We start from the raw sequence: 26,387 nt of genomic DNA, 5'->3' as shown, positions 1-26,387 counted from the left end.
AAATAGCACGTAACGCAATTGCAAGAGCACCGATACGAGGGCCTACCGCGAAAATCGAAGAGCGCGTAATTTCTTTATCTGCCTTTCTATCACTAGAATATGCAAGAGCGATAGAGAGGCAGATACCGAAATTTCGATTTACGATTTCGCGGTAGGCCCTCTCTGCTTCGCAATCCTGCGAGGCGGACTTTGATGCCGTGTCTATGGGGGGCTTAAAAGGATCTACAGACGGCTGTACCGGACCGCGACCTTCGTGCGATCCGGCGCATGTTCGATTGTGTGTAAGGTAGTCCGCCGTGCGTTCGTTAAGGACGCAGCTATAAGTGAGAGCGACAAAGATATATTTTGACCGCACCAAGACCGCGGTCCGGTGCGGCCGTTTATAATGGCTTTTAAGCTTAACTAGACATGTCAAAAAATTTTATAACACGTGTGAAGAGACCTTTTTTTATCCATACCGACAATGATTTTTTTATGCTGGCAGCACCTCTATCAGTATCAATCATCATGGACGTCGTTTGTTGAGTTGCGGCGTTTAGTATATAAGAAAAATGTGTTTTAAACTATAAATCTCAAGTTTTATCTTATTGTGGTAATATAGAAAATGGTAACGGTTGCCGACGATTTAGATTCTTTGTCTTTGCAAGAGCCAATTTTCAAGGATGTCAAGTATTACCTCTCTGGCGATGTGTCCGACAGGGTTTGTTTTTGTGTATTTATTTAATTGGTTCTAATGTGTTTATGTGACAAACAACTTATTTATATCTATTTAATGTTGTTTAATTACAGATCATGTTGCTCCTGCAATCTGGCGGAGCCGAGAATACAAAGTACTTCTCAGACTATGTTACTCATTTAATCTGTGGCCAAAATGCGGCGGACACAGACCTCGATGACGCTCAAGATATTTATCAGATACCTGCTGTGACCGAGTACTGGGTGTTGGCGTGCGTCAGGTTGCGGAGACTTGCCAATCCCAAGCCCTACAGTCCTAACAGAAATAAGATATTTTCAAATGTGACTGCCTGTGTGGCCCAAGTGAGTCCGGCGGATTTGAAAACATTGTTTGCTATAATCACATACCATGGCGGAAAAGTGAAGCTCAATTTGGACCCCCAGTGTACACATTTGATCTGTGGTGTGGCGTCCGGCAGAAAATACAGTGCAGCACTCAGTTTACCTAACAACCGGATTAAGATTGTGACACCGGACTGGGTGCTAGAGAGCTTGAGGGCCAGAATACAGGCGGTCACTGATATCTTCCACCCCAAGTTACTGATAGTGCCACAGCCTCCGCCCAAGTTGATGGATCGCATAAGTGCCATTACAGGTTTTGACTTTGAAGAGGGTATAGCAAAGAATGAAGTGCCCACCCAAAACATGACTGAAATTAAAGATGAGAGTACTCAAGCACTGCTGGATAAACTTGATAAACTTAAGCAGAGGATGCCCTGGAACCACCCACCATCTTCAGTCAACACTTCCACTGTTCCAACATCCGCGGTGACCTCTATGGGTTATTCAAATACTATGCAACCAGGGAACATCATGAGCAAGTCTATCCCACAGGGTATTGTGACACAAAATCTGCAGATCCAAGGTAGTCAAACTAATACACAACTCATGCAGAAATTCATAGCGTCACAAGCTAATATGAATGTGGGCCAAATAGGCCTGCAGCAGCAAGTGTATGGACAGCAACAACAACAACAACAGCAGCAGCAGCAACAATCACAGCCCCAGCAGCAGCAACAGCAGCCACATGGTCTCACCGCCATACAGATACAACAGCAAAAGTTGCTGCAACAGCGCCAACTAGCAGCGCAAATGCAAATGCTGCAACAGAAGACTAACCAACAAAATCAGCAAGGATTTTCTCAGTCCAATGTCTTAGTGTCACAGATGAACCAGATCCCGGGCCAGATGCAGCAGCACATCCAAAGCAGCCAGCATCATATACAACAGAACCAGAACATATCACAATCCAACAGTAACATGACCTCAGCTCAGCAACAGATTGAAAATATCAGTCAGATGTTGAGTCAGAGTGCCAATAACCTTCAGCAGCAACAATTAAATCAGCAAAACATGGCTATGAAACAAAGCTTGAGCTTGAGCCAGCAAACCGCTTCACAAGCCGTGCAAAATATAGCTCAGCAGTTGGCTCAATCCACTCAGAATCTGCAACAGAAGCTCAGCCAGAACATGAATCAAAGTCAAGTCATTAACCAGCAACTCATGGGTGCAGGGCAGCAAATGTCTTCACAAAATCAGAATCTGATTCAACAACAAACTGTCCAGTCATTAACAAACCAGCAGCAGAACTTGAATATGGGAGTAGTCAACCAGCAGGGAATGGTTTCATCCTCTCAAGGCCAAGGCAGCCAAGTTCAGCTGAACCAACTTGTCGGGAACAGTGGCCAACAAACAGTATTAGGACAGCAAATACAGTCTGTACAGCAAAGTATTCAAAGTCAGCAGGGTGGCAATGTACAAGGTGCTTGGAGACAACAGAACATACAAATGGTGCAAAATGTTCAAGGCCAACATCAGATAATCAGGAGTCCACTAGTGCAACGGAATCCACAAAACCCAGTCATTTTACAGCAACAGATTATGCAGACGCAACAGCAGGCTCTGATAAACAACCAACAACAGGCTCAGTCTAGCCCTCAGCATACAATACAGCAAAGTAACCAGCAGCTTTTGCAACAAACTATTGGGTCACAAGGTCAGAGTATTGGCCAAACGCATCATCAAATATTAGTTCAAAAGCAGCAGTTATTGAATGGTTCAAACCAGCAGCAAATAGTGCAGGCCCCACAGCAGGTGTTGATAAATCAGCATACTGGACAACAGCAGATATTGGTCCACGGAAACCAGCAGGTGACCTTGCAGAGCGGGCAACAGATAGTGTCACAAAGTCAGATAGTCCACCAGGGCGGTCAGATAGTGAATCAAGGTGGACAGCAGATCATCACGCAAGGCACGCAGCAGGTGCTGTCACAGGGCGGCCAACATGTTATAACTCAGCAAGGACAGCAGCATCAAGTAGTGATTGCTCAGTCGTCACAGCAGATTGTGACTCAATCTGGACAGCAGATTATTGGTCAGACTGTAGGCCAGAACCAACAAGTATTATCACAAGTGCCGCAGTCACCGCAGGGCAGTACACAGCTGACTAGTGGCGGTGGCATCCAGCAGATCATAACGCACAGTGGCGGGCAACAGATTGTGTCACCGGGCGGTCAGCAGATAGTTCAGGGCGGGCAGAATGTGACGTGGCAGCAGCAGCAACAGTATTTGCAACAGCGACAGCAGCTAGGGCAGCCTGCTACAGTTGTTGGACCAAGGGTGAGATACTCTACATTTATTTATGAAAGCTTATGCTAAATATTTTTACCAAGCTGCAACATTTGATGGTAACATATTCAATTTATATTTGATATGTTAATTTTAGCTTGCGTGCCTCATAAATTCTTATCTAAGTATCATTTTGCGGTGATTCTCATCCTATCATCTTGCTCCATTACAACTTTTGCTTTGGAATAAAATCTAGTAATTTTGAGGCTATGTGCAGGTTGATATAACTAGAGCATTGTTATCTGTTCAAGCTAATTCAGCGTAGATAAATGCGTTGACCTATTAGGTGTTGCCCTAAAGGCTAGCAGTAAGTAAGTAAGGTGTGTTGCCGCCAAAGTCAAGTCAAGTAAACTAATGGTATGTTTGTATTATCAGGTATCATGGACAGCAGGCGGCGGCGGTCGCCAGCTCATCCACCTGGACGCGCAGACGCACGCGCAACTCCAACAGATGGACCCCACGCAGCGCGCCATGTTCGTGGCGCAGCTGCAGAAGCGCCGCCAGCAGCTGTCCATGCAGCGCGCAGCACTACAGCACCAGCAGGTAACTGTTATACAGGTTGGCCAAAAAATTACTGCATTCCCGTTGCCAGGAAGGTTTTCGGATTATGCTGAGCAACTATTACTATGGGACCAACCCTGAAGTGGCAAAAAATATTACCCTCCCATAGAAATTGGACCAGCCAAAAAGTATGAAATAGCCAATTGCCCTGTATATAATAAATGGATTTGCATTGAAATAATTAAACAAACTAGGTATTTAATCTAAAATCTATGTCCAAAACGAAGTGCATGCCTATTGAGTCAAACGCTCGTTGGTGTCTATTGCTTTATACCCACAGCAACACGTGATTAAACGTATTAAATTAATAATAGTTTAATAAAGTGTTGTATAACGAACTCATTACAGTTGTGTTAGAAAAAAATATATGAATCATAGTTTGATCTCCGAAGTCTTAAAAACAAACACATTCATCATATTAATTAACGCCAAAGTGCTATTTTATTGATCTATTAAACGTTGGGGCCACATTTTCTATTTTAGCATCACTAATTAAGGTTAATGAGGTGAAGACCGTCTATCAGGTAATACCGGCTACAAGCTCTTTCGTCCTCTTTATAACTTATAACTCTTGCGTACTCCACTTATAGAAGGTCGGTAGAGGGGAAGGAGCAAAGCTCTTCCTTTCTGTCTGTGTCTGAGCGACGTATTAAGTACTAATACGAGAGTTCTTGCCATACGGTCTTCCCTGCAATACATTTTATATGCCAGTCTTCACCACATTGATTTAATGATTTTGTTACAGCAGCCGGGCGGCGTAGTAACAGGCTCGCCTACGGCGGGTGGCGCTCCGCAGAGCATCACTTTCATCCGAGGTCAGCTACCGCCCGGACAACAGCAGGTACCTACGCTTACTATATTCGTCGAAGGGTATCTCGAACATTAATTAACAGTATAGAGCAAAAAGAAACCGCCAATACAATGTGTATTGGCGGTCAGATTAGTTATGAAATGCAGTTACTGTTGTTATGCGTAGAGGGGCAACCGTAATATGCTTTTCATTTTGGGATGCAAAACACGCAAAAAAGCAGCAACACATAGCAGTCATTGAAGATCGAGACTGGTTTAATGATAAAAACGATTACATTGTCATTAAATCACTAATCTTCCATAACTCACATCTTATAGTAAAGTCTTTAATTATTTTTCTCAAAAATGGACGGCAAAGTCGACTTTGCCGTTTAAAAAATAGGTTGCGAAGCGCGTAGTTTATGGTCAGTCAAAAATTAAAAAGTTAAAAACATTGCAGTCTCGATTTTGGGACTGCAATGTTGCATACAAATTCCATTATTTGTCGAGTTCCAAACTTTTTATAAGTTGAAATGGCCATATCAAATGAAGGCACAGGCCCATTAAACAGCCAAACAGATGATTAGTACCGCGGCTATTTAGCTGTCTCAAATAGGTTGGCGTATTTTCGGCAGAAAAATACACTTCTATTGTATTATTAAAAAAATAAAAAGGCGGCAAAGCTAATTTTTTCAATTGTTTCTACTTTTTTCTGTGAAAATATATACGTAAGAAAGTTGCTTTTGTAAAATATTTCTATGATATTTATATTTCTTGCACCATTTTTGAGAAAAGCACTATATATGACTCGGCTGGAAGGCTACTTGCTGGCTTCGGATTCAATTAAACGGACTCCCAAGGTCGTCCGTTTAAAACGAATCCTCAGCCTGCAAGTAGCTACTTCCGAGCCTCGACAATAATGTACTATTATTGTTGACAGTTTATGTTTAGTACCAATAAATTTGTCTATCAAATAACCGTGTCTCTGCCGGTAGATTAATAGCTTCTATATAACTACCCCAATGCATTGTTTGTGGTACAGGTGCAATGGCTGCAACAGCAGGGCGCCCGCGCGACCGCCATGCCGGCCGCGTCGCCCGCGCAACCGCCACAGTCCCCTGGTAAGTAATGATAATAAATTAACAGCTGGTCGTGTGAAGAGAAACAGTTTATTTGAAAATATACACAATTACACATGCTACAACTTACATATACTTTGCACCAAACAGTTGACGAACTGATCAACGTCACTAAGCGGAGCCAAACACACTTGACGAACTGATCAACGTCACTCAGCGGAGAACTAAATTACCCATACAATGCAATTTAACAAGCATTTAAATGTTGAAGGACGGTTTTTTAATCCGACCGTAACTCGAAGATGCCGGTGAGGCCCGAGGCGCCTTGGGTAATATTTTAAATTAATACCTTAGTACACTTAGTACATTACAATTAACTTTGCAATTAGGTGAAATATAATATTGGGCTCAAATTTTGATTGTATAAAAAAATTGTCGTAGAGAATTAAAATAACGTGCTTGTTATTTTTCGTTAAACATTAACGCAAAGATTTGATAAGGTATATTTCAGAAGTTAGCATTCTATATCGGTATTTAGGAATGGTATACAGGTGTCTCTAAAACTAACGCCAAGACTTAAATGGCTTATAGAACAGCTTTAATGAATATCTTGTTTTTTTAGTGCCGATATCTCAAAAACTATGAGAGTTACATTAAGGGTAAATTTGCTTAATCTTGTAGCTCATCAGTTCTATAAGCCCTTGAAGTCTTGGCGTTAGTTTTAGGGACACCCGATATATATGGTGCGCAATCAGTGTTTTATCACCAAACATCGGATTCTAGGGGGCAAATTGTATGACGGATAGGGATCCCGTCATACAATTTGCCCCCTAGAATCCGATGTATGTTTATCACCCATGAATTCAAGAGATGACCCACATTCGAATCCCAAATTTTCCATATGTTAATAATGTGGATCTGACAACATTTATTATTGGTGTTAAAATCTTTATTTCTGTCTGCGTCCATCATTTTGTACCTTTTCGTCCGAATTTTATATTCTAGGTCATTTCTAAGATGATATATTCAGAAATCACGGTAAACATAACAATAATCCGTATTGGCAAACCGCTCATACATAGTGATGTGTGACGCGGTGCCCGCATTATAATTTCAATTTTGTTATCTAGCGCTAACCTAAGCCTACAACTTAGTCAATTTTCTTCTCTCGGCCGGTACATGTGCTTTTTGTGATAAGTGGCTTTATATGAAGTTTATTGACATTTAGACAATTATTTTATAATAATTATAATGTCAGAAGACATATGTGATTTCGAAGGTTGTTATTTGTTAATAGGCTAAGAAATAGAGAAATAGGATATTTTACAGAAAGGGAAAGTTTGTATCGTGAAAAATGAGTTTCAGGACCGACTATAATAGGTCTTCGAAACTGTTATGACGTCTACAATTATTTCATTTCTCCCGTTCGGAAAATTGACTTTTCAGGTGTAGGTAGTCAGGTTGAAAATTCGCTTTTTACAAATACATATATACTAATCGTTCCTCCGAAGCTTTCTAGTTATATTCATAATTCCATAATTTATTTATTTATTTATTTATTTATTTAATCTTTATTGCACAAAAGAAAACCTTATAGTACAAAAGGCGGACTTAATGCCATAAGGCATTCTCTACCAGTCAACCTTACCATAAGGCATTCTCTACCAGTCAACCTTATGATATTAAGGTATAGGTTCTTTGATCACAAATGAGACGAAGTTTCGTGGTTTCAACATGTTTACCAGCTGTTGCGCGGTTAGAACTTCTTCCCCTGACTCGCAAAAAAGGCATATCGATGAAACAGAAACTTGATTCCCGCTCGTTCCCACGCTCCGTCACGGCTCGGCCCCGACATTGCGCGACTGGTGACGGCGGCGGCGACAACCATAGGTGGGAACGAAAGGTCCGATCGCTGTGTCTCGCTCCAACCTATGGTTGCCGCCGCCGCCGCCGCCAGTAGCGCAATGTCGTGGCCTAGCCGTCAGAGCGGGCGAGGGCTGCTCTCCCTCCGCACCTCCGATTTCGCAATTGCTCTCTAGGGGTAGGACAGACAAGACCACGTGGATAGTGGGATGCTCTAATTCAGTTTTGAGTCACCCTGAGATTTTGGTAGCCTTGACATTTTGGTGACTTACATGAATGTCAACAGTGGGCGCCGGTGGCGTGGCGAGTCCTGCAGGCGGAGGTGTAGAGCTCCAACAGCTGCAGATACAGAGGGCGCAGTACCAGCGGCTGCAGCAGCTGCAGGCGCAGAGGGAGCACCACCACCACCTGCCGCACAAGCAGGTACGTGGAAAAGAATGAGCACGGTGCTGCTTGGCTTGGCTCCAGCACTGCTGAGCATACAAATTTTTTGTGGGCAGACCAGTCATGTTGAATTTTATAACTAAATTTAAGTACTGTATCACAATAAATTGGAAACTTAAAAAATACATGGGAATTATAAAAAAATACAAACCTTCATGTTTCATAATGAAAGTTTTTTTTTTAATTTAAATTAAATTAAAATTTCTTTATTAAAGACAACATGTGGTCCATACATTTGTTACTTATTGCTTATAATTTATGTTAGTAACAACAGTAACCTAATAAAATATTTAATAATTTATAAACAAAAGTGACTTTGTCCGCTGACCCATTGCCCATAACAGAGGACAATCTAGCTTATTAGCTATCATGTTTAGAATGCTGTTGGTACTCCCGCGCACTCTGTCAAGCAGTGAGGCCGTTTTCTTGCGCCACACGGCATTGAAACCGTCTGTGCGCGCCTCGACGAACATGGACGATGCGCTGCAGAAACGCGGCAGTCTCAACAGCATCCTAAACGCATTATTGTATTGAATGCGCAAGGCATTGTAAGCTCGCTGAGTATATCTAACCCACAGACTTGACGTGTACAATGATGTACAATAAGCCTTAAATAGAGTGATTTTGACTTCATCTGTACACCGAGCAAATCTGCGGGCTAGCATGTTCGCTCTAACTGACAATGCCCTGCGCTCCCTCTCCATATCTAAATCATCCTTCAAGTCTTCGGTCAGCAAATGTCCCAAATATTTGAACTGTGTCACTCTTTCGAGTGGAACACTATTAAGGATGATAGGTGGTATAAAGAAAGGACATTTACTTCCCGCCTCGATCATGGTCTTTAGACCATGATCTTTGTTTTACTTACATTGTAAGTCAAACCATGCGCTGTCGCGTACGCCTCACACACCTTGATTAGCTGACGCAATGCACTGACTGAGGGGGCCAGCAGCACCATGTCATCTGCGTAACTTAGGTTATTGACGCAGACACCGTCAACAAAACAGCCGACTTGAGTGCTACTGAGCTCCTCAATCAGTGCATTCATGTATAAACTGAAGAGTAAAGACGAACTCAACCCCCCTTGCCTTACTCCGCAGTCCATCCCACATGGGTCCGACAGCTCTCCTGCCCATCTCACTCGATTTTCCTGGTGTAAGTACCAGTACTTAAATAGTGAAATTAACTCCGGTGGTAGCCCTATTCCTTCCAGTTTACGCCAAAGTATGTCATATGAAATCGTGTCGAAAGCTTTCGAAAGATCCATAAAACAAGCATAAATTGGCGTATCCCGGTCGGTGTAATACCTGACAGAGTGCTTCAAACTAAGAATGGCAGCTTCCGTAGATAGCCCGGGTACGAAACCGAACTGAGCATCATGGAGCTTCACATACCTTTTTAAATGCGAGTTGAGCACACTGTCAAGTACCTTTGCTATTATCGTGGCCAAGGAGATAGGTCTGTAGTTAGACTTATCCGATACATCTCCCGACTTGCACTTGATAATAGGCACCACCAAAGTTTTGATCATGTCCGGGGGCAAGTATGAGTGACCGAGACAAATGTTATAGAGCATGGCAAGTACGCGCGGTAGGTGAAAGCCGGCATTTCGCAGGTGCTCGATGGAGAGGCCATGGCCTGGTGACTTGCCTTTTGACATTTTACCTATCGCTAACTTGACATCCTTTGCGAGAACCAAAGTTGTTGCCTTTCCGAAGTCCTCTCCATCCAGCAACCTGCGGGGGGGGGGGGGGGTCCTAAGGAAGACGTAACTTTAAAATGGTCCTGGAACATGTTGGCCACTTCCTTCGGGTTAGAAATCCCGTCGATACTAACGGGAGTGCCAGGCTTAGCGTTCAACTTGTTGGTGCACTTCCAAAAGTTCCTAAAGTCAGATTTAGCATGATGTGTCGCTATTAAATCCATTTTAATCTGGTCTTGGTGGTTTTGACACCACTTTAACCTGCCTTTAAAAACTTTACGAGACTCGATCATACTATTATACACCGGACCACTACTTGGTTTGCCCCAGCATACCCATGTGTTGAAGTGTAACCTGGCGTGAGCCTCGCTTACATACCTGTTCCAGCCAACCACGGGCCGCTTACGACCTTTACGCTTCGCAATCCCGCGAGTGCGACTTGCGGCTTGACACAAAACACTTACGATGCTAAAATATAATTTATCTATAATGGCCCTATGGTTATGATCATTACAATGGTGACCACAACATTGCATTAATTCTAATGGAAAATCAATATACTTTAGGCTGTCGTCGCATAATTTCTGATAAGCACTGATCTGATCCGCATTTCGTTCACCCCACCTAATTTTATCAGGCGTTAACGATGCTTTAAACATCCAAAAAGGAAAAAAAAAATGGTACCATTAAATCATAAAAATCATAAATCATTTATTTGCGTGAAAAGGGTACAGTTAGAGATGTTCACATTTGTTGTTGTCCTCCTTATTCAGCTGTCCACAAACAGCATGCAAACAATACAGTTCCTACATCAGTCATCAGTCAGTACATTCGATTCCTTACTTTAAAAAAATTTATAAACGCGATATTTCACCGACAAAATCTTTCCTTGTTTTCTATACATCAAAACGGCTTCTAACCAACAGCAACGTCACTATCTATTACCATTTTGTTAGGAGCTTTTCGTCAGTAAAGTGCGTTTGTCACACTTTGTACCTATCATTTGTGACTTTTGTATTGCTTTAATCCAATGGGTTCCATATCCACTCACTTGCTTTTGGTAACTGTAGCTACCAGCTGTCACCCTTATTTTATTATAATAATAGAGGTCACTGAAAAATATCAAGCATGTGAGTGGATATAGACATTTGATCCTCAAAACAAACCATTAATAAAAACTAAACTTGTCAACTAGCCTATTTATTGTGAGCAGACCATCGTCAACGCAGTAGTTGCATTTATTGAAGTCGCAGCTTCTACCTGTTAGAAAGAAAGGGTCGCGTCATTAATAACAATGTTTTTTGTTTCGTATATATTAAACAGTGTGTGTTGTCAGGTTGGCGGCGTTTCGCCGCACGTGGCGGGTCTGGGCGAGCACGCCGACGCCGCTCTGCTGAGCCCGGCCACCACCGACCCGCAGGGTGAGTTCCATCGTGACACATTTATATACCATATTTTTACAGTTGTGACACATACTAACATTAAATAAAAATACGTTATTAAAACCGAAAATCAGTTAAACAATAAGACAGAATCACGGGTGACTGCATCTGTCAGTCTCGAGAGAAATCTGCCGTTTTGTCTGCATATCTGCATATTTTAAACGAACTAAAATTTTCTAACATTTATTATAGGCATACTTATTTCTTTATGCCTTTACGGATGTATAGTTCGTTTTTTTTAGCATTAGATAGAACTTGAAAGAAGGTAAGCGATCTTGACATGTCTTTTAATTGAAAAACACTTTTAAAAAATCAATAACTATTACTTATGAAAGCAGAAGAATATAAATGATCGTATTAGATTCATAATTGTTACATATTTGCAGTAACTTATTTTTAAAATGTGTTTTTCAATTAAAAGACACGCCAAGATTGTTTACCTTATTTCTAATGCTAAAAAGAACGAACTATAGTGCATAATTTTTTTCCATCGTACTTTCTCGGAAACGTTCGTATTTGTCATGCTACTTCAGTCAACCTTAGTACTTTTTGTATGGAGACTGACTGAAATAGCAAGACACGTTCGTACGTTTCCGTTAAAATACGATGGAAAATAATTATGCACTACAACTGTACTTTTCACATCACCTATTCGAAAAAGGGCTTTTTCTTCCCCGCTAGGAGGGATCAAAGGGGCACTTTTCTTCCCTGCTAGGAGGGATTAATGTTATACTTTTCCGTTCTAGGACACGATTTTTTCTTTCTTGCATACAATTTTTTTTTGTCTAATAATACATATTTTGGAACATAACAATTTCCTCGTAGTTGATGTGAAAAGCAGTATGTGTCACACGGTATCAAAATTTCGTCTTAGGCGTTAACACTTGACTCCCTCATTACGCTCAGGATTCAATGTACGCCCTTGACGGAAATATATCATTTTGATCCCTTGTAACACAAACTACTATTTAATTTGGTTGCAAGAATTACCATTCGCATTGAGTAATGTTTATGTTTGGTACAGGGGCAAACAGCGCGTTGCTAGTGAACCCGAAGACCAAGACCGCGCTCGCCAACATGCTGTCGATCCGGTTACAGGGCGCCGCGCCGCCGCCCGAGCACGAGCCTTCCGCCGCCGGCACGCTAAGGTAATAGGGAATATTAGGCAAAGCTCTGCGTAGGTGGCACCACTAGCACATACAGTAAACAAACAGCGCGTTGCTAGTGAACCCGAAGACCAAGACCGCGCTCGCCAACATGCTGTCCATCCGGCTACAGGGCGCCGCCCCGCTGCCCGAGCACGAGCCTTCTGCCGCCGGCACGCTAAGGTAATTCAATGCATTCCGTTTGTAGGGTTCCGTTCCGTATGAGTGAATTGCAAAAAAAGTGTACGTAATTAAGCGCAGTTAAGAAGTTGTGATTAGTCTTAATTGATTCGTTTGTGTTACGAAAAACGTCAATAGGCTAGATGACTAATTTTCATTTATGGTATCAATCAATCAGGTTTGTTTTTAAGATCAAATGTCTATATGGGACCCATTGTATTAAAGCAATACAAAAGTCAGAAATGATAGTCAAAGGCCGACAGTCGTACTTCACTCGCGAAGCGCCCCGAACAAAACGATATGTGACCGTGACGTCAAGGTCACAGAGAGTCCATCTTGAAGTATGAACAAAACAAGACAATTGCGATTTTGTCGGTGAAATATTGCGTTTATGTATATAGTTTGCATACAATCATTTATTGGATAAAATGTGAGGAATCGAATGGTATCCTTATTTTTGTCGTTTTTGGAAGTTAAAAAAAAACTTAAATTTTGAAACTTTCAGGTGTACTTTTGTTTTATTTCCATATATTTTTTTAATATCCACAATATTGCGATAAATTGCTCATTTGCTATCTATTTTACTAGATTTTGTTGTAAAATTCAGCATGTGTCATCATCCCTATTGTATTGTATTTATTCTACTTAATTCGTACACATATTTATAAGTCTATAGCATACGCTAACACACTTTCAAATGGCTTAACTGTGGTGACACAATGGAATCAATTAACTTTAGACTAATTACAGGTGCTTAACTATAGACGGTCAAGCAAATCTTGTCAGTAGAAAAAGGCGCGAAATTCAAAATTTCTATGAGGCGATATCCCTTCGCGCCTACATTTTTCAAATTTGCCGCCTTTTTCTACTGACAAGATCTGCTTGACCAAGTATATGTACAATTTTTTTGCAATTCACTCGTATCCAAAGGGTAAAAATGGGACCCTATTACTAAGACACCGCTGTCCGTCTGTCCGTCAGTCCGTTCGTCCGTCTGTCTGTCACCAGGCTGTAACTCATGAACCGTGATAGCTAGACAGTAGAAATTTTCACAGATGATGTATTTTTGTTGCGGCTATAACAACAAATACTGAAAAGTACGGAACCCTCGGTGGGCGGGTCCAACTCGCACTTGTCCACGCACGGTTTTTTTTACGATATAATATTGTACAGATATTTATGTTAATAATGGCGTTGTCCTTGTAGGAGTTGTTAAAATCATAACCCTCCTTTTGCGGTGCCGTAGTCGGGTAAAAAGTTGGCGACAATGCACTTTTTGTGAGAATCACGGTAGTCAGTTTCGAGGTTTTCAGGGGTGTTGATAAATAGTAGGGTACGCCTCTGTGACTATTATATAATATAACGATATTCCCGCCTAATTTGCTAGTTAGCCTTTGTAAAAGTATTCTAATACATTTAATTTACGTTGAAAAAACTCTTTGGACATTACTTTCAATCCAAGTAAGTACGAAGATAAACAGGACTGCAAACGTTTCTTACATGTGAATCTGTGTGTTAAAAAAACTCATATCGATTGATAAAAGCGTGATTTACTATGAGATCTATCCAAGAAAATTAAAAGCCAATAAAAGATTTTTTAACACATTCATTGCCACTACACGCTACGAACAGTGTACCCGACAGTCGGGTTCTTGGCCCTGAATGTGTTAAATTATATTCATCTAAGGTTGGCTAAAGGGGCCCACTGATTAACAGTCCGCCGGACAGTATAGGCCTGTCAGTTGTTCGGAACTGTCAACATTTTGTTCTAACTGACAGGCCGATACCGTCCGGCGGACTGTTAATCAGTGGGCCCCTTTAGGGGGGTATTCCACCTGTACAACTTCTTTGTCCAATGTGTATTTGCGTCTCATATTTTTCTTAGTGAGAGGGTGAGACGCAATGCACATTGGACCAAGAAGTTGTACAGGTGGAATACCACCCTAAGCCAACTGTCTCGTCACTTTGAAATTGATATGATCGGGTTGTTTTCGAATTAACGGATTCAAATATGGAACCGTAACGGGTCGGCGCAGGTGAGTCATGAATAAGTGAAACTCGCTCCTTCCACGAAGAACGTGATTTCATCTTTGAAATTGGAATTTCACATGTTTTCCTTATAACACCGTTATATTTTTGGTGATGTAAAGCGTGTCATCGTGTGTCGGCAACGGCACGTAGTAAAGTAGTTATATGGACATAAATTTGTTAGCAATATGTTGGGACTATATTATTTATCAATTTAATTCGGATGTGATAAATAATTAAATAGGTATAGTCGCCATCAGATATATCGGATCGGCCGAGGTGCTCAAAAATATCTGAACACGCACCTAGCGCCTTGACAATAGAGGCGTGCTCAGATATTTGTTTGTACCTTGGTCGCTCCGATATATCTGATGTCGACTACAGCAAATTTAATCAACCAATTAAACGAATACATAGAAAAATCAAATTAAAGTATCTAGTTTCTACAACAGTTGTTATTCTAAGCCGGATAAAAATAGTTTAAAATTAAATGCATTTCATTTTACTTGCAAACTACTTAATGTTAAAACATCGGTCGAAATAAGTGTTAATATGTGCTCTATCTAGTGTCAGTCTAAACCACTCAAAAATCGATATTTTCTGAGTCGGTTATTTTCGTTAATTAAACGATTGGTTGTTTACCCTAAACTAAAGTCACAAACCTGACAAACTTCTTAACTCTATTTGAAATTCACCAGTTACGATGTGCTACCCATACTAATATAATTTTTAACAAGCTGAAACGTCTGCGAACGATGCTATTAATATTGGAGTTGAGATGTTTGCGTTTTTTGCTGACGATTGCAATATATTTGTTTGTGTTCAGATTGATGACGGCGGCGCACGCGGCGGGCGGGCCGGCGCGGGCGCCTGCGCGTCTTCTGCTCGGGCCCGCGCACCATCCTATACAGGTTTGTAATTGCAAGTGTATTTGTTTTGTATAAAATAATTAACCTATTTCAAACTGCTAGCCCAAAACGTTGTCAAGTTGCTGTCACGTCAAGCGGCTGTCGAAAATTTTCTCGCATAAATTTTAATTAAATATTTAGCTTTTTTGATTCAATTTCGGCTCAACTGTCTGTTTGGATGAGTGAATGTAGCCGAGGATCTCGCTCTATGAGCTTAAAAAGTGGAATCTCCTTCGATGATGAAAGTGTGAATATGGATTGGGATCGCGCAAGTTTGCGAAGCCTTCCTGAAGGGGCAATGCGAATGAATGCGCGTCTAGCTGAAAAACGTAGTTGTAGTAACCAGGGCCCTGACAGCGAGGGTAATGATAGCGAAGGAAGTTATACAACCGTGGTAGGTAAGCGACTACGCAGGCGATTGCGGACCGGAATACATCAGCTCTCAACACAAGGTAATGTCGAGTCTGGAGGTATGAAAGATGAGTTTGAGGTTGCCCTTACGTCAAAAGAAGCGTTACCCAAACAAATTGCTATGGCAAAAATGCTACGAGCAGAGAACATTAGTGGCATTTTGAGAGTAAAGTTCAAAGGCGCGTACAAGGTACTTATACAGTTATCTCTCAGAACGCAAGCTGAAAAATTAATAAGCTGTCCGGCATTTAATAATGAGAAGATGAGTTGCCAGTGGGCAAATCAAGCTGAGTACTGTTTTGGTCTGATTAGAAATATTGACCTTGATATCGAGGAGGAGGAACTGCTGAAAGAGTTTAATGTCTCGCAGGTAGTCTTGGCAATTCGATGTCGTCAAGCGAACAAGATCTAAAAGATTATGTGCACGAAAAAGGCGAAGAATGTATTGAAGTCCAAATGCTAAAGCAGAAATATGACACTTCATTTAAATCTTTCAAAATTATTATACGTAAAGACAAGTTGAATACATTTTTGAGCAATACTTTTTGGCCAATAGGAAATAAGTATCGTATTTATCGAGAGCGATATGTTAAGCTGGACAAAATGATGAATAAAGTTAAACAGTCTTCACATATATAATTATGAATAGTACACCCAATAATAATAATATGACTAAGACGATTATGGTTTCATACAACTGTAAATCGATTAAAAGATCAGTGGCATATGTGCGGGAACTGTGCAAAGGGTCCGATATTGTGGCCTGTCAAGAAACTTGGCTTCTCCCGCACGACCTTGACTTCGTGCACGACATAGACCCGGACTTCGCGTGTACAGCGACGTCATCTGTCAACACATCGGCCGGTGTATTGCGGAGCCGGCCATATGGCGGGCTGGCTATATTGTGGAGGAAATCTAGGTTTCCCGACGTTGCTGTCATCAAGTGTGAAAATAATAGAATAAATGCTATTCGTATCGAGTTAGGCACCCGCTCAGTACTAATTTTAAACATCTATATGCCTACAGACCATCCTGACAATCTCGAGGAATTTACAAGCTGTCTCGCGGCCGCTAGCGCAATAATAGAGGAGAGCGATATACAGGTGGCTTTCTTACTTGGCGACTTTAACGCGCATCCAAGTGCAAACTTCGGTCGGGAGCTCTCTAGTTTCTGTGCGGAAGAAAAGTGGTTATGCGCGGATATCGAAAAGTTAGGTATAAACTCTGGCTCGTTCACGTTCATTAGTGAGGCTAACAATGCCTATAGGTGGCTGGATCACTGCGTTGCTACACAAGCTGGTTGGGACACTATCATAGACGTGAACGTCATTAATGATGTATCGTGGTCGGACCACTTTCCGTTACGCGTTGTTTGCGATCTGGACCGAGCTCAAGGACAATACGCCGCTAGGTGTGACGCCGGACGGGCTGGAGTGCGCTGGGGGATAAGGAATGATCAACAAATCAGAGACTATATCTCGTACTGTGATAAATCATTATCTCAAATAAATGATAGTTTTAAATGTAATTATTGCGATAACGCACTTGACTGTGATACTTTAAGTACCTGTAAATTTTTAAATGACCATTTTATTTATATTGATAATTTATACTCTAATATTACATCAATTTTAACAATAGGAGCTAAGAAAACGAAATGTTCTCATTTAACCAAGAGGCATTTGAAACAAACTGTACCGGGTTGGAATTTTCATGTTAAGGAATGTTACAGTGCTTATAGACTACATTTTAATTGTTGGCTGGCCGCTTGTAAGCCGTCCACAGGTCAATTGTTTGAAAACATGTGCGCTAGTCGTAGACTCTTCAAAAATAAACTAAAATGGTGTCAAAAAAATGAAGAAAAAGTTAAATTGGATATTTTAGCCGCGTCTAGGAAGACCAAGAACTTTACTAAATTTTGGAATGAAATTAAAAAGCACAGTTTCAAACCTCAGTTACCAGTAAGCGTGGACGGTGCCCAGCAACCGGCGCTTATAGCCGATATTTTTAGTCATAGGTTCAAAGTTTCACCAATACCCGTGCCCGAGTGTGTGCTTAAGGATGTGGGTCATAGAACCGTCAATGCTCAGTCACACCCTGTTCGTTTCTCTGCTGAAGACGTCGAGAAGGTAGTTAGAAACATGAAGCGAGGCAAATCGCCAGGCCATGATGACCTTAGCCTTGAGCACATACTTTATTCGGGTGACGTCATCTATGGGAAACTTTGCACCTTATTTAATTTGTGTCTGCGGTACTCTCATCTTCCTGCAGACATGATACATACCATTGTCGTCCCGATTGTCAAGAACCGAACAGGAGATTTGTCATCATCGGCTAACTACCGACCAATCTCCCTTGGAACGGTGGTGGGCAAGATATTTGAACGGTTGCTGCAGCCCAGACTACTCAAGGCTCTCAGAATAGACGACGCGCAATTTGGTTTCCGTCCCGGTCTCTCGACCGATTCCGCGATCGTAAGTCTGAAACATGCGGTGGACCATTACGTGAGTAACAATACTTCGGTCTACGCATGCTTTCTCGACCTTAGCCGTGCATTCGACCTTGTGAATTATGAAATTCTGTGGGGTAAAATGCGCGGCTCGGGAGTACCTGAGGACTTGGTACGCGTGTTCAAGTGCTGGTACGGAAACCAATCCAACTGTGTGAAATGGGGCGACACGACATCTAATAGTTATAGATTAGAATGCGGGGTACGCCAGGGTGGACTTACTTCTCCGGACCTCTTTAACCTTTACGTCAATGACTTGATGGGGAGGCTGAGGAGCACTGGAGTCGGGTGTCACGTGGGTGACGTCTGTATGAACAGTCTCAGCTACGCTGATGACATGGTGCTGCTCAGCCCCTCCATCAAGGGTCTGAGAAAGCTGGTTTCAGTCTGTGAAAATTATGTTAATTCTCATGGGCTGATTTACAACGTGGCTAAGACAGAACTGATGGTTTTCAAGGCTGGAAGGGGTCCGGATAACATACCGGAAGTCAAATTAAATGGAGAGAAGCTGCGTATTGTGCAGCGGTTCAAATATCTTGGCCATATACTGACGGAAGACATGAGGGACGACAGTGACATGGAACGTGAAAGAAGAGCTTTGGCTGTCCGTGGCAACATGATAGCCCGCAGGTTTGCCGGGTGTAGCAGGGGAGTCAAACGTACATTATTTAATGCATATTGTCTCTCTTTCTACACCTGTCAACTGTGGGTCAAGTACAGCAGGAAATCGTACAGCGCCATCCGTGTGCAGTATAATAATATATTCCGGAATCTGATGGGGCTGCCGCGTTCCTGCAGTGCCTCCACCATGTTCGCGGAAGCCAGAATCCCTGACTTCTTTGCAGTGATACGCGCACGCATTGCTTCCTTCTGGGAGGGGATGCGCCGCTCGCATAACTCCATCATCATGTCGGTGTGCCGCAACATTACTTGTAACATGTTTAGGCATTGGCTTTCAGTACATCGAAACGGAAACAAAAAATAGTAACAATTAACTATTTAACTTGTTTTACTTTGCTTTTAGTTTATTTTAGTTTTAAGTTTTTATATTTAATTTGATATGGGTGTACTATTTACTGTACGTGATGCCTGAAAATAAAACTTTATTTATTTTATTTTATTTATTTATTTAATTCGCCGCCTAAATCGACTTAATGAAGACGGCCAATGGGTTAAAAGTGAAGCCATACGTATCTGCTTTAAAGCGACTTCCCTCCCGTTTCACGTATACGCATATGATTGTCGCTTTAAAGTAGAGCCGTATATATTCCCAGTTTCGCAATGTTCGGGGTGCTGGAAATTTGGCCACCGAGCACGTACATGTCCGACCAAAAAAATCGTGTGCCCTAAGTGTGGAAAAAACCATGAGAACTGCATTACTAAAGTAATGACGTGTGCCAATTGTCAAGGCGCACACATGGCACTTAGTAAAACATGCCCAGTTTTCTTGAAAGAAAAGAAACTAAGAACGATTATGAGCAAACACTTCTGCACATATAAGAAAGCTCTAGAACTTTACTACGAGCAAGAAAGCACCTTTACCGAGTCACCAAGTGATGCGATTGATAACACCCAGTTAAATACGAATACGCCGTATCGGGACACCTTAACTTCCCAAAAATCTAGTGCAGTAGTTTGTACACCAAATATTAGAAAGGGAGAGGGCAAACTGAAAGATGCTCTTCCTATATCTGGAACTTCTTCTCCGGTGAACAAACAGCAAAGGCAAAAAATCAAGGCAAAGAAGCGCAGAGAGGAATCCAAATGTGACCTTGAGCAATCGGTTCTTCCACCGGTAAATCAAGGTAAACAAGATGGTGAAGATGAGAAAGAGAAGAGGAGAAAGAGCACGAGATTCCGAGAGATACTTCAAAAACTTAAAGAGATCTGCCTACAAGACTGACATTGGAATGTAAAGTTAAGGCTGTAGTTAGTTTTTTGATTGAACAGGTAGTGTCATTGGTCTTAGACATCGTGAAGGGCGGCGATATTTTAAATATCTTATCCATGTTTAATTATGGACAATAGCCGAAAAGATTATACTCTTAACTTAGTCCAGTGGAATTCACAAAGTCTAAGACCCAAATTAACAGAATTTGACCTGTTTTTGACACAGGAGAAGGTACATATTGCATTAATATCTGAAACCTGGCTAGAACCTGGCTCGCCATTAAACATAAGCGCCTATAATATTTTTCGAAAAGACAGGGATGACTCACATGGGGGAGTCTGCTTAATTACTCACAAATCGATAAAGGCTCAGTTACTGCCTATACCGAAATTGCCAGGTACCAAATACCGAAATTGAATGTATAAGCATAAAACTTTTAAATTGTAATATATTACATAACGTTGTTTTAGTATACTGTCCACCGAGAGTTAGAACCACCCAATCTGATTGGGACTATATTTTCACACTCTTTCCAAGGAAATGCCTAGTTGCAGGAGATTTCAACGCCCACCACACGAATTGGTCTTATAGAACGGAAATAAGAGGCTCCCAAGTTCTTGACGCTTCACTAGAAGCTGGGTTTGTGTCAATTAATAATGGTCAAGCCACTAGAGTCAAATCGGTGAACGGTATACTTCAACAAACTTCACCAGATATATCCTTCGTGTCCACAGATATCGCGGTTAATTTTACATGGAATGTCATTAGCGAAAATCTGGGCAGTGACCACATGATCATCAAACTAAAGATTATATATCAGGAAATTAGGATAATGCATAAAAAACGAAATTATAAACTAGCTAATTGGGATCTATATCGAGAACATTTAGAACGAACGTTACGGCTTCCAGATGGAGACCGAAATGTTCAAGAAATGTGTGATAACCTTACTACAGAAATCAATTTAGCGGCCTTAGAAAGTATTCCTCTTGTTAAATTATGCCCGTACCCAAATACAAAATTCAGACCTAAACCTTATTGGAACCCGTCTTTATCGGCATTAGTAGCCAACCGCAGGCTCGCGTTGAGCACTTTCAGGAGAAACCCTACACCTCACAATTTAGATATTTTAGAACAGAAATCGGCTGAAGCAAAGAAGGCTATTTTACATGCAAGGAGAGAGAGTTGGCAAAATTATTGTAGTAGTGTAGATGAATCAACAAGTGCTTCTGAAATGTGGCAGCGAATGAGATGGATCAAAGGTTTTAAGAAAACTAGTTACAACTTTTCACACGAAGAAAAGACAAACATGCTAAACAGCCTGGCCCCAGACTTTGTCCTTCCACAAGCTCCCGTATGCTTTTCGAATAACCCTATTTTAGACATTAGTTTTTCTATTCAGGAACTAAATAATTGTTTGAAAAAAAAAAAGATACGGCACCAGGAGATGACGGAATCACTTACTCTATGATATACTACCTTCCAGACTCAGCAAAAAAATATCTGTTAAATGTATACAATCTTATTCTGAATTCCGGCGAGCTGCCTTCGCAGTGGCGAGAGATTAAAGTAGTCCCCATTCCTAAACCAGACAATAATCCAAACTCACCTCCTAAGATTAGACCTATTTCTCTAATATCATGTTTATGTAAGACTCTTCACCTCTTACTAGTTAGAAGACTTGAATGGTACATAGAGTCAAATCATTTTTTATCCCCGTGCACGACAGGTTTTAGGCGAGGCCAGTCATCGCTGGACTGTCTGACTAGAGTTATCTCTCACATACAAATCGGTTTTACTACAAATGTACCCACACTCGCTTGCTTCCTGGATATCGAAGGCGCTTATAATAATGTCCTTATTGATAAATTAATGAACATTTTAGATGACTTAGGAGTTGGTAAGCGGATATGCAAATACCTGTGGAATTTTTTGAGTAATAGGATTCTTATAGTTAAAGATACAGCCGACAGCCAAGCAACAGTAATAAGACATACCGGCAAAGGCCTAGCACAAGGCGATCCCCTTTCCCCGCTTCTTTTTAATATAGCTACATCCAAATTGTGCCGTGATATCACAAACGTACATATGTGTCAGTATGCAGATGACTTTATATTATATGAAAGTAATAAAAATATCGCCCTTAGTTGCAATGCTATTCAGGAAGCATTAGATTATTTTGTTACTACCTTAGGTACTTTGGGTTTACAGATATCAGAACAAAAATCTAAATATTGCATTTTCAGCAGAGGGCATAAACGACAACAGGTAGATCTAACAATAAACAATTTGCCTTTAGCACCGGTCATATCTTATAAGTACTTAGGCCTTTGGCTTGATAAGTCACTTCGCTGGGGCAATCATATCAATGAAATTACACATAAAATACAAAGAAACCTTAATGTATTACAAGTTTTAGCTGGTAAATCATGGGGCCTACATCCTAAGCACTTACGTAGAATATACATCGCATTAATTAGGAGCCGAATCGACTATGCTAGCTTTTTGTACGACAACAGTGCAAACAGCAATACATATAAGTTAGATAAAATACAAAACAGGGCGCTGAGGATTGTAGGCGGCTTCATACGAACCACCCCCATCCATAGTATGGAAAGTGAAATTTGCATTCCACCTCTATTTGTCAGGAGGCGGTTTCTTGCAATTAAGTACCGACTAAAGGCTCTTTCCACTTCAAATAACGAGACCAACTCTCTGCTTCACAATTTAACCTTGCTTAATCAGAACAGGTACTGGGTAAATAAAAAACCGCCTCTTCTAGTTACCGCTAGTAGGGACGTTGCAGACGAGACCATATTCTCATCTGACCGCCTACAAATGTTTTCTCTTAACACGTGGGTATCAAATATAGATGTGAACACTCTGGTTACCTCCAATTTAGACTGCATAAGGGACTCTAAAAATACTTATGAATATAACTGTCTTAAATATAATGTGTTGGAGGAGTTACGTCTAAAGTATAAGGATTGGCAATTTTTATACACAGATGGGTCTAAGAGTCCCCTTGGAAAAGGAGCCGCTTTTTTTGACCCACGTAATCCTTTATGTGACCAGGATAACATGTTTAAGGTCGTAGGAAATGTTTGTGTGATGACAGTTGAATTGGTTGCAATCTCGCAAGCACTTTCCTATATTTCTAACAGACAAATTAGAAAAGTAGTAATATGTTCAGACAGTAAGAGCGCATTACAACACATTTCGAGATCGATCCGTGGACACAGAGGGGTACCTACTGGTTATGAAATCTTGGAAAAAATCCTTCTGTTAAAGCACATTAATAGCACAGTGCGACTGCAGTGGGTTCCTTCTCATATCGGGCTAGCCGGTAATGAGATGGCTGATCGGCTGGCTAGACGGGCTGCAGTGGATGGAAAGGAAACGATCATTAGACCGTCTTATTTGGAAGTTTTTGGCCGCTATAGGAGCACAACCCAGTTGCTATGGAAAGAATATTTTAACGAACGCTCTAAAGAAAAAGGAATTTGGTACAAGGCCATAGCAAGTGAACCTCCGCGGATTCCTTGGTGCCTTAATGCTAACATGGGTCGAAAAACTGTTGTAACGGCGCATAGATTGCGAACTGGTCACGTGCCCCTCAATAAATTTAGGTTTCTAATGAAACAGATCGAGTCTCCTAACTGCGATATCTGTGGATCAGTAGAAGATGTCTATCACATACTTGTAGAGTGTAGTAGAAATCGCGCCCTTAGGGAGGCGCTCATAACGTCGGCCAATCTAATGCCATACGACATCGGTGCCTTTATACACATCCTTAGCAACCCAATATCGGACACGGCACAAATGGCATATAGATTAGCCGAAGTTATACTCAACAAATAGATTATAATTATTTTTATTTTAAATGACCACTTATATAGATGTAAATGGCATAATTTTTGGAGATATAAGAAACGGACATGATAGGGCCGATGTATACAAGGGTATAAAGGTCCTGCTAAATAATAAATTAAAAAAAAAAACTGCTAGCCTACTCTTTTATTAATATAATTCAAAAATTCAACATTTAACAACACTCTTGTGAAATCGTTTATTTTTAACCTCTTGGAATCTTTCTCGGGTATGCTAATAAGGGAAAGATTCCAAAATTGAAAAATGGAATCTTGAGTATTGCGAGAGTTCCAAGGCACGAAGGTTAAACAAATTTTGCCGCTGAGTGAAACATAAAATTTTTCACCACACCGACACAAGGAAAATACTAACTGTAAAATATCAAACAAAATGAAAGCAAACCGATTAAAAATGAATGTTATTAAATATTTACCATTTAAAAGTCAGTTCTACCAGTAAACATAAGAAAACAACTCAAAATTTGTATTTTATTACTTTGCCTCACACGTGAATAAAATGCAACTTTCTTGTCAGTTGTTGAACAATAAAAAGAGCCGTAACGCTACTTGCACCTTCCCACTAACCCGGGGTTAACCGGTTAAACCGTTAACCTAGTATCAAATTGGACTGGTAACTACAGGTTTAACCGGTTAACCCCGGGTTAGTAGGATGGTGCAAGTGGCCCTTAACCAGCTGGTGTGGTGAAACAAAAATCTAATTTTAATTTATAATTGTAAGCAGGGCGGCGGAGCAGTGGGGGGTGTGGGCGGGGCGGGGGCGGGCGCGGGCGCGGGCGCGGGCAAGGTGTACGGCGCCGCGCCGCGCGCCGCGCCGCCGCGCGCGCAGTTCTACGGCCACAACCCCAACCTCAAGCTGCCGCCCGACCTCTTCCTGCTCGGCTGCGTCTTCCACATAGTAAGTGATCATACACGTGTGTGTGTGTGTACATATGTAGGTGTAAACTAAGATTATTTTGAAGTATAAATGAAATAACATAACTATTAAGCTTAGAATAAATTTAAAAGTGGTAAAATTACTGTCTTGGGCGAGACTTAACTCGCTGCCTCTGGAGTTCAAGTCTCTTCCAAAACAGAAATTTTTCCACTTTTAAATTTATTCTAAGCTTAATATCATCGTTCGCAGACGTTTCTCCTTATTAAAAAATAAAATTAACATAACTATGGCATGGAAAGTGGCATGCTTTCTGAGAAGCATTTGTATAACTTTTCTATTTTGTATCATCTCGATAGGAATATCGAGGAATTATCCTCCTCCTCTTACTTTTCCTGGTGATTTCCGATCAAATCGTAAAATGACCTAGGTTTCGTCACAAATGGAGTGGAGCGTAAATGGCACATTAAGCGCGCATTATGTACCTACAATCCGCGCACACGGGACCCAAGGTGCATGGTCGGAGACACGGCGCGCCGACAGTATAGTCGTTCATTTGTAGCTGGCCCCAAACGGCTAATCCTTTGTCTATTGTTAAGTAAAACATCACAAAAAAAATTGCAAAAAAAGGACGGTCATTGGCATATATCGAATTGGCACCTGAGCACGGGCTAGTTCAACGCTCAAAAAACCAGTGTAAGTGCGCTCTCCGACAACGCGCCTTTGTTACGCATATTGTTTTCATTTCATTGCACCCCGCTGTCGCCACACATTTTGATTAGAATAATATGTTTATTTTTCACCCAGGTGGAGTATCAGCAGTCGTGGGGTGCGGAGCGCGTGGCGCGCTGGGCGGAGTGCATCCAGCGGCGCGGCGGCGAGGTGGAGGCCGGCTACTGCGCGCGCGTCACGCACGTGCTCTGCGAGACGCAGCGGCACGGCGTCGTCATGCAGGTATACCTACCCTAAACACGTCGTCCGTCATACGTCATTTATCCCTCTGACGTAACTCGTCACGGTCCGCCAATATTAGTTATCCTTGTATCTTTTGTTATACGAAACAACGCTCTTGATTAGATCTTTGGTTTCTAATTTTATTGACGGGAAATTGACAAGACGATTTTTATTGGCTCTCTTGTATGTGTATAATTAGAATCATGATCGAATTTTTTGTAATTTTTTTTGCATTTTTATCGAGATCGATTTTTTTCTTCTCAAGTCGGCGATACGAAAGGTTAATGTTTCTCTTTTCTTAACTTCTTACACCACAATGCTAGCTCACCTTGAATAAGATCTACAAATTCACCCTTT

At 41.3% G+C, this 26,387-nt stretch overlaps 1 protein-coding gene across 1 annotated transcript in view; it reads left to right on the top strand.

The window, feature by feature from the left end:
* Window positions 1-502: 502 nt before the first annotated feature.
* Window positions 503-26,387, top strand: part of LOC134799952 (PAX-interacting protein 1) — a 48,590-nt gene continuing 22,705 nt past the window's right edge. Inside the window, exons 1-11 of the mRNA XM_063772382.1 lie at window positions 503-700; window positions 790-3,354; window positions 3,739-3,906; window positions 4,673-4,765; window positions 5,756-5,834; window positions 7,942-8,078; window positions 11,138-11,222; window positions 12,268-12,391; window positions 15,423-15,507; window positions 24,924-25,100; window positions 25,884-26,030. Coding sequence (XP_063628452.1) covers window positions 605-700; window positions 790-3,354; window positions 3,739-3,906; window positions 4,673-4,765; window positions 5,756-5,834; window positions 7,942-8,078; window positions 11,138-11,222; window positions 12,268-12,391; window positions 15,423-15,507; window positions 24,924-25,100; window positions 25,884-26,030 — 3,756 coding nt within the window. The 5' untranslated portion in view covers window positions 503-604. The remainder of the gene's footprint in view (window positions 701-789; window positions 3,355-3,738; window positions 3,907-4,672; window positions 4,766-5,755; window positions 5,835-7,941; window positions 8,079-11,137; window positions 11,223-12,267; window positions 12,392-15,422; window positions 15,508-24,923; window positions 25,101-25,883; window positions 26,031-26,387) is intronic.

Source organism: Cydia splendana, chromosome 19 (assembly GCF_910591565.1).
Source record: "Cydia splendana chromosome 19, ilCydSple1.2, whole genome shotgun sequence".
In the NCBI taxonomy this organism is placed as follows: Eukaryota; Metazoa; Arthropoda; class Insecta; order Lepidoptera; family Tortricidae; genus Cydia; species Cydia splendana.
The sequence above is the reverse complement of the archived record's forward strand: the minus strand, read 5'-3'. Positions and strand labels throughout refer to the sequence as shown.